This window comes from Rhipicephalus microplus, chromosome 2, assembly GCF_043290135.1.
Source record: "Rhipicephalus microplus isolate Deutch F79 chromosome 2, USDA_Rmic, whole genome shotgun sequence".
In the NCBI taxonomy this organism is placed as follows: Eukaryota; Metazoa; Arthropoda; class Arachnida; order Ixodida; family Ixodidae; genus Rhipicephalus; species Rhipicephalus microplus.
Genome location: NC_134701.1, coordinates 206,478,751 through 206,487,449, shown reverse-complemented (window position 1 = coordinate 206,487,449; position 8,699 = coordinate 206,478,751). Strand labels below are relative to the sequence as shown.

Sequence of the window (8,699 nt, the reverse complement as noted above, 5' to 3'; positions counted from 1 at the left end):
AAGTGAAACCGGATACATATGGAAGAAGCAGCAGCAGCATCTTAGGGTAAACTGCATTTCAACGCAGTTTTTTGTATGACCTTAGTGCAGTGGAAAAACTAAACACCCATTTCGGGCTTGGTACCACTACTTCCTTATCAAAAAAATTTCATGCTTTCCCCTTCCGCAGGTGTTGTCTTTCCCCAGCTGAAACACCTCTCCCTACATGCTTTGCTCCTCCCCAGCTTTTTAGATGAAGTTATCTCGAATCAGGTGAAAGGGATTTTCAAACAAGCTCGACTTGAAGGAACACTAAAAGAAAATATCCATTTATGTGAGACTGAAAGCTCAATGTATGAAGTCTAAAACTGCAATATTATCAGCAGCAGTGCCCTACTTACCGAGAAATTAAGCAAATGTATCACACGACATGTGTCACGAGTGGGAAATTTGTAAGATGATCCCCATGACGTGAGAGCGTCCTAATGTCACTAGTAATCAAGTTAGCTGCAATATAGAAAGAGCCTTCCGTGCGTTAAGAAACGTAATAATACTTTGCTCGTTCGTTTCTGCTAGATTTATAGAAAAAAGAACCGCCTGGTGTTACTATAGGGAATGGTGCAAGTGGTTCAAAAGTGCTATTTTCATCTGGTTAGACTAGACAGGTGGTGCCATCTAATGGGGCCCATTTGAACCAAACACGCAGAAAATTGTTCGGTGGTCGGGGTTGCTGCTGTGGTTCTAGCTACTTCTGCTCTGCTGCTACTAGTGTCAACTGCCACGCAATAGAGGCAAGTAATGTTGGGCATGGCAACAGTGACGTTAGAAATATCACTTTCCGGTGGGCGACTTAGTGCGCTAATGCGATGCAGACCACTAAACGTTATTTTATTTCAAAATAAGCTCTTTCATGGCGCAGAAACAGCACTATGAGGTTTCTGGATCACTATTTCAACTATCAACGTCAACTTAATATTTGTCTTTAGTGCCCGTTGAGGCTACATCAAATACTTAGTATCATTAGCAGGCATAAAATCTTTTGGATTGTATTTTACACTACACTACCATGTTATCACATTTTTTTTGTTTGTAGGCCTGTACTTAAGAGGCGTAAATTCACACTAATTATTGTATGGATAGGCTAAATTTGGTACTCTGTATTAACAAGATTTTACTCTTTATGCTTTCAGCACAGTAAAGTGTTGATACATGGATACATGCTTGATGTACAAAAACCCAACACAACATTTTCAATCATATGAGCCGATTTATGGTAATCTGAAGATACATGTCAAACTGCACTATCGACTCACATTTCTGAGCTATCATAACGGCTACTTTTCACCCCTGGGAGGGAGGCTTACGAAGTGAGGAAAGTAATGCAAAAATGAATGATAAGTCACAGCATGGCTATGAAAGTAGTCAGCCATGAAAGTTTAACAATATATACACGTTTGGAATTTATTGGTATTGCAGAGCCATACAGCATTATAAAATAATCAAGTGTTGAAGCAAGCGTGTTCAAGAACTTTGCCTGTATCAGAATAGTACCAATACGAGATATGTTCATAATATTACGCAGACACATAGTGCCTACGTCCTAGCACAAAACTCCGTAAATAAACGCAGGGCTTAAGCTTCTTTATATGCTCCTCAACAAATAAGAGCGATTAAAAAATACTTTTTCCACCTAAATTTACCAAGTTTTTCTGTCTGTTGTTCATTTTAAAGTCAGTTTTGCAGAAATAGGCAGTATTTTTGCATTCATCTTCTTTTTTCTTTTTGAGGGAGGGAAAGGAGAAAGAGCGAGTGGTTGGTTTTGGCTAGAGCACTCTTAACCCTTAATATAAGCCTGCATTCCAATACTCTTCAATCACTTAATCGACAGAAGCTCCACAAATAAATCGTGGGTAATGTAATGAAGTAAAACCACAATTATATGGTTGTGCACAGCGTGTTGTACAACCTTGAACACACCCTTCATGTAATTGTGATGTGTCAAGAAATCTAGCCGTCAAGGGCTTGGAAGGAAACAAATAACACTGACCACAACAACAGTGAAAATTCAAACTTTCATTTCGATGGGCATTAATGTACAAATATAGCAAACTCTGCATTCTGACTTGGGAAAAATGCGACACCCATATCACGAAAACCAGCTACATGGTCTTTTGCATTTTCGGACGTGGCTTGAATACTTTTCACAGTCTTCGCCAAATGCAATAATGTCAGTTATATAGATGGACAACACAATTGTGAAGAGACACAGCCTGTGCAAATGTCAGAAAGCCAGACATGAGGGGAAGATTTCAAGCACAATAAATCAAACCACTAAAATTGAAAAATGTAACCTGTGTATGCACTCTTTGAAGACCTTGACTGGCCTACATAAAAACACAAAATGTCAGTGCTTACATACACATTGCACAGCATAAAGGCAAACACACAATCTTTATAAACAAAAAATGCACAAGTGATGAAATCCTCAACTTGGTCGCCATCAATTTGAACATGGTTTCTTGATAATGTCCGCGAGAACGTTAGAAGAGCATTTAGCCGAGATATCTCTCACTTTGGAGCGACAATACGCATCGGAAATCAATGCCTTCCACTCATCGCTGTCCTTGAGAGACTCCAGATGCCCACAGATATACAAAGCTTTCCTCGCTCTTGTGATGGCAACATTTAGTCTGCGGGCATCAGCAACAAAGCCAATGCTACCTCTAGGGTTGTAAGCGCGCACACAGGACAGCACAATGACATCTCTTTCCTGGCCTTGAAAACCATCTACAGTATTTACGTCAAAAGTTGCTGCCTGTGGCGCAAAGCACTCTCGAAGCTGCTCTGTGATGGCAGCCTTCTGTGCCTGGTACGGCGTGATAACACCAAGTGAGGCATCCCCAAGTAGCTGGGAAATAGCCAAGCAAAGATGGGCAACAAAGGCAGCTTCACCGCGGTTTAGCCATGACGTCCCAGTGCCCTCGCTAACCTCATGGCTGTCCTCAATGTTGAACACCAGGTATGGAATCAATGGGAACAACGCATAACTGGCGTCCAGGCCAACAACTGGTCGAAGTTTACCCCCATAAAAGTAATTCGACGGGAACCAACAAATCTCTGAATGCATCCGTCTCTGCTCATTCAATGTGAAAATGGGTTTGGGATCACCTTCTTGACTGAGGTACTTGTAAAAGCGCTCAAAGAGCGATTCCTGGAACCCATAATCTGCAGCGTCCTGTGAGATGACGGTAGCGGGCAGCTGCATAGGATCCCCGACAAGAATCAGCCTACTTGTCTGATACTGCACACTGAGGAGAGCTTCAGCTTCGGTGCACTGAGTTGCTTCATCAAGAAGAACACACGAGAATTTATGAGAACTCATGCGGCCAAATGCTTCTTCCATCAGACGGCTACGGCAGCTGTTCAGAGTGGAAAGAATGACATGTGCATTGCGTAGAATCAGAAGATGCCTGTCATTAAACTTGCGGAACTGCCGGGCACTGCTGTCAGTTGTGAACTTCTTCCTGGCCTCCTTAGTCTGCTGAATCTGAGCCCGCAAGTGATTCATCTGAAACTCAAGACGTCTAGAAGCCTTCACATCCCGAGTAGCAGACCCCTCAAACTGGCGCATTTTGTCAACACACTGTTTCATATCTTTCTCTAAAGCACAAATGATCAGGTCATACTCTCTGCAACGTTCATTCTCTTCCTTCTGAATGTTCTTTTGCACCAGCTCTTCAAGACATATTCCACGAACCTCTTGGTGTACCTTGTTGGTTTGGCCTACTCGGACCACCTTCAGTACTTGTTCTGCTGGAACTTTCTGCCTATACTGCTGCTGTCGATGAGCCAAAAGACGACGACCAATCTCGTCAACTGCCGCATTGGATGGAGCCACAATCAGCATGGTCTGTTTGCTGTTATGATGAAGGATCTCTGTCACCATACCAACAAGTGTGTGCGTTTTGCCTGTACCAGGCGGGCCATGTAAGATTATAATTCTAGGTTCCTTTCCATGCGCTCTCACAGCACCAACAGCAGAACTGATCACTTGCTCTTGTTCAATGTTGAAGTTTTCTTTAAACGTGGAAAGCATAGGAACTCCCTTCCGACACCAGAAGTGGCACACATTAGGCCTGACGATGCTCTCAGCGAACACCGATTTTTCAAGCTCTAGCACTGCCTCCATTTGCCGCAAAGTAGGAGTGATCTTGCTTACTACCGACAAACGCTGAACTTTACCAAAGTCCAGACTCACAGGCCTTGCCCTCACACGAATTTTCACCGTGACAGGAGTGCACCCATCAGTGTTCATATTTTGCAGCAAATCTGGGATGGCGCTTTTAAATAAACGAGGGTCCCTCACAACCTTATGTTGAACTACAAATCCAAACACTGGCATCGCAGCTTTTGGCTGATCTTGAATGCGCAAGTCCAAGCGGACAAGGTTGCCCTCAGAAGGGTACAAAGATTTGTGTATCTGCTCTGGCGTCACTAAAACAACACAAGTCAATGTCATGGTGTCACCAGGAGGGCACGAGTGATGCACAACTGCGGAACTGAATGTCATGCGTTTGGTTTGTGCAAAATATTCTCGCCAGTTGCGAAAGACAATATGCCAAACTTCGAGGCACAGAAAATTATAGTTAAATAGCTTGTATTCTTCTATGCTACTGTACATCAAGCGTTTCGCTCGGACCTTGTCCATGTCCAGCAGAGGTGGAAGCACTGATGAATGCAACTGCTCTTTTAGCCACTGAACTTTCCAGTTGAGGATGTTAGAAATGAAGTCTTCCAAAGTTTTCTTCTTCCTCTGGCAATGTTCTAGCTTCTTCTGCTTTAGTGATGCCCTAGCACGTTGTGCGAACTCAGCTCTTTGCTCATCCGTTCGGCTACTTGGTTCTTCTATGTGAAAGTGCACACGTGACCTCCCTTCAGGTTCGTCTATGTCCATAGGTTCAGGAGATTGATCCACGTGCTCAGAAGTATCCATGGGCACGGAGGTGTTCATGGGCCCAGAAGTCTGAGGTACAATTCCAGGCAGTTGCGTATTTATAGGGAAGTCCCCAAAAGTGGCAGCATACGGTGGCGAGCCCTTCGCCACCCTAGAAACTCGAACAGCTTGCTTGAACCTTGGAACGGAAAAGCCCACTTCTTGCTGTACTGATGACTCTGCTCTAGGGTCTGGTGCACGATCTTCCACAGAAGGCTTGAATAAAATTTCAGTTTCACCACGAATAGGATCTGGCATGGGGGCCTTTTCCTGCTGTGGAAGTATATCCATAGCATTTAAAGATGGACACCGCTGGTTTTCTTGTTCACTGGAGAACAAGCTTGGCTCATGAGCTTTGTCGTGAAGTGGCTGAGCAACAAACGAATATTGGTTTGATTGATTCGCCGCTTTGGCCGAAACATCGGATGACTTTGAAGCTTGCTCTTTCGCTGGGCGCTGTATAATACCACGAGATGGGCTCGATAGCTTGGCTCTTTTGGTGGGACTACCTAAGGAAGTGACACCTTTTGCTTTCTTTGGGGCTCTTTCTATGTCAGTAAGAAGTTTAATCGTTCTTCCTTGGTGCCTTTTTGATGCCGTTGCCGCAGGCTTAGACGGCTCTTCTGTACTTAGCAGATGAGCCCAGCGGGACTGGAACCTGCCCTTGTAGCGGGGCTTCTTCGAACTATCTTCACGCTCAGCAAGAGAACTAGACTTTGGCAGCATTTCACCACCTTTCTTCTGGACTGCTGACCCACCTCCGGCCATTGGTACTCTGTGATTCATAGACTTCATGACCTTCTCTTTCAAGCTCGATTTTTTCTTGGGGCTTTTTTTGGGGATTTTCGCTTGGATTTTTTCTCTGCCTCCTGAACGAGCAGAGTGACAGAATGATGATGAGTAGAATACATCTGCAGAACTGCTTCTCTCCTTAATCTCTGGTGGATCAGCCTCCTCCTGCGAGAAGCCTTGAGACAGCACAGGAAAGAAATCATTTTCTGGTTGCTCCTTATCCACTGTAGCTTGCTCAGGCTCCGACTCATTCCAAACAAGTCTCTTCTCAAGATCCCCATCTTCAGCTATTGAACATACAGCTTTTGTTTCTTCAACAAAGTCATTCAAGCAATCATTCATCCATGGAATGCCAGCCTCAACATCAGCATCATTGCTAATCATCTCTTCTGCTTCCTCGGCTTCTTTCTTGATCTCAAGATTTATATCTACTGAACAATCATCATCCGAGTCGGAGAGAATTATTATTACATCGTTCTGAGAAAACGACAAATCGCAAGGGCTGCCTTCATTAGTAGTGTTTACACTGTCATAAGGAAGTTCTGCTTCAACATAATCATGATTTTGTTCTGTGTTCACCCTACTTTCAGTAAGATGCTGATCCTTTATAGGAGCAACTGATTGTTGCTGAGCAAGACAGCTGTCTTCCGATTTCTCAACAACAACCCTGCATGGCTTAACCAACAGGCATAGATCTAATTTGGGAGTGCTTAGCAAACCGCTGCCTTTAGGGGAATGTGACCTTTTCTGACATGGCACAAACTTTGAGTTGGAGCATCTTTCACTCTTGTTTTCATGTTGAAACAAACTGCTATGCTCAGGATCAATAGCTTTTAAGGAACCCAGTGTATAGGAGCTCTGCACAGCTTTTTCAATATTTCCAGGAGGAATAGACCCATTCACCAGCACATGGCTATCCATTGTGCTTTGCCTCATGTTACAATACCCATCAGCTTCGGTAGGTTCTTCTTTCACAGTAATGCTGCTGAAATATGTTTTTGGTGCTAATGAATGTCCAGAAGTGCTTTCATTTCTCTTGGCATGTACATCAGGATCACTCTGGTTTAAAACGTGTTGTGGACTACGTTCGGGGCAGCGAGTGGAAGGCGTCCTCTCACAGCAGTTTGCTTCATTTGCTCTTGAGACAGTGCTTGGAAGCTCTGTCCTTTTGGATCCACTACTGACAATGTCCTGTCGGGGTACATCACTGCAAAATGCACTTTGGTGAGCACTTGTCACTATCGTTCTCTGCACATTGTGGGCTTGCACTCTGCCCAAGTCATCTGGCTCTTGCTTGATATACCTTGCCACGTGTGCTGGTTCACATGTGGGAAAACTTTCAATGCCAACTGTGTGTTCGGGCACCTCCTGTTTAATGAAAGTATGAGGAGCATGAGGAGAAAGTGCTGGCAGGGTTGCTGTAGGTGAGTTTCTGGTATCAGCGGTCAAGGCCACTGGCACTGATAGCCTGCTACACTGCGTGTCGCGGCTACAGGACGATCGAGAGTCAGTAGAGTCACAGTCCCGTTCAATTTTCACTCTCCCCACAGCTTCAGACGGTACAGTTTTGGAAGAAGATGCGAATGCGGTCCTTAGAACTTGATGACGAGGACTGGTCTTGAAGCTCGTGTTGGCCGTTGCTGCAACGCTGGTGTGGGCGGCACCAACAGCCCGACTTGTGGAAGCCGATGAAGCACCGTAACTAAGGCTGTCATCCTCCGCAACTGGTTCCTTTTTTATTCCGACAGGAAGAGGAGCAGCAGGAAGGGTCGTTGACAAAGAAGCGTTCGTGAAAAATACACAGTCCGAGCTTGTTGACACAGTCGGCTGTCGCTTGGCAATGACCATTTTCGTGACGATAATATCGTCATCGTCACTTGACAAGAGGACGTCCGAAGCAGGGGGCACTGCACGCGGCGGATCAGGCAGTTCGCTCTTGACTGCGACACCCTCGCATTTCGTCAACGTGAACACGAACACATCATCACCACTCGGCGCAGGCTTTCCGAAACCAATAACATCGCCTTCGTGAAGCGCAAATGGATGAGACGCTGGTATTTTTTTGCCGTTGACAAACACGCCGTTGTGGCTCCGAAGATCGGTGATGTCCCATTGTCCGTTTCCGCTAGAGTACTTCAGGCAAGCGTGCTGACGACTGATGTTGACGCTGTCAAGCCGATACTTGGGCTGAACATTGCGACCAATCACGACGTTCTCGCAGTCCAAAACTATCTCGCTTTTAGCGTAAGTGGAGCCGCCACGCCGAACGAGGCGCCAAGCGTCAACCATTGCGGAATCGTTATCCTCTTCTTCATTGCCGCCTAGCTGGAGGAGGTGGCGAGGAAGGAACGAACCCGAGGCGAAATGCGCAGCAAGTCATCTCGAACATAGGTCTCGAATCCCAAAGACGAAACTTACACCGTCAGTTCGAGCTAGGCACGATTGCGCGGAATAACTGGACTGTGATCCCATGGGTGTTCGTTGCACAAGGTTGCCGAGGCTGGCGCTACAACCAAGCCAGCTGCGCGCGCTGCAGCATCCTCCATGTCAAATACTTCCCATTTATGCTGTTTTATACTTTTTCAAGTTCTACGACTTTTTTTAGCCACATTTAAACCTTCTAGGGGTTGTAAATAAACATATCTCAAAAGCTAGGCGACTGTAAACATGACTGTAAACGTAACTGACTACACGCGCCAAATTTAAAATTGTCATAAAAAGAAAAGAATACATTAACGAGAAACAAACCATCAGGAAGGCAAAAACTGGGGAAACGATTTTTTGTCCAATTTGTAACATCTTTTAAACATGAACCCTGTGTTGTGTGAACCGTGTGAACCACGCGGTTTATGGCATCCGAGGTTGTCAACCCATGGGTCAGCTGATCCACCGCCACAATCATAAAGGCCAAACGCAACACACAATCGCTGGCGCG

The 8,699-nt window shown here is 45.2% G+C and overlaps 1 protein-coding gene across 1 annotated transcript; it reads right to left on the bottom strand.

Annotated features, from left to right (window-relative positions):
- Positions 1–2,037: 2,037 nt before the first annotated feature.
- On the bottom strand, positions 2,038–8,239 carry LOC119170466 (uncharacterized). The gene has a single exon (XM_037421640.2). The coding sequence runs from the start codon at positions 8,051–8,053 to the stop codon at positions 2,480–2,482; it is 5,574 nt and encodes a 1,857-aa protein (XP_037277537.2). The 5' UTR covers positions 8,054–8,239; the 3' UTR covers positions 2,038–2,479.
- Positions 8,240–8,699: the final 460 nt, after the last annotated feature.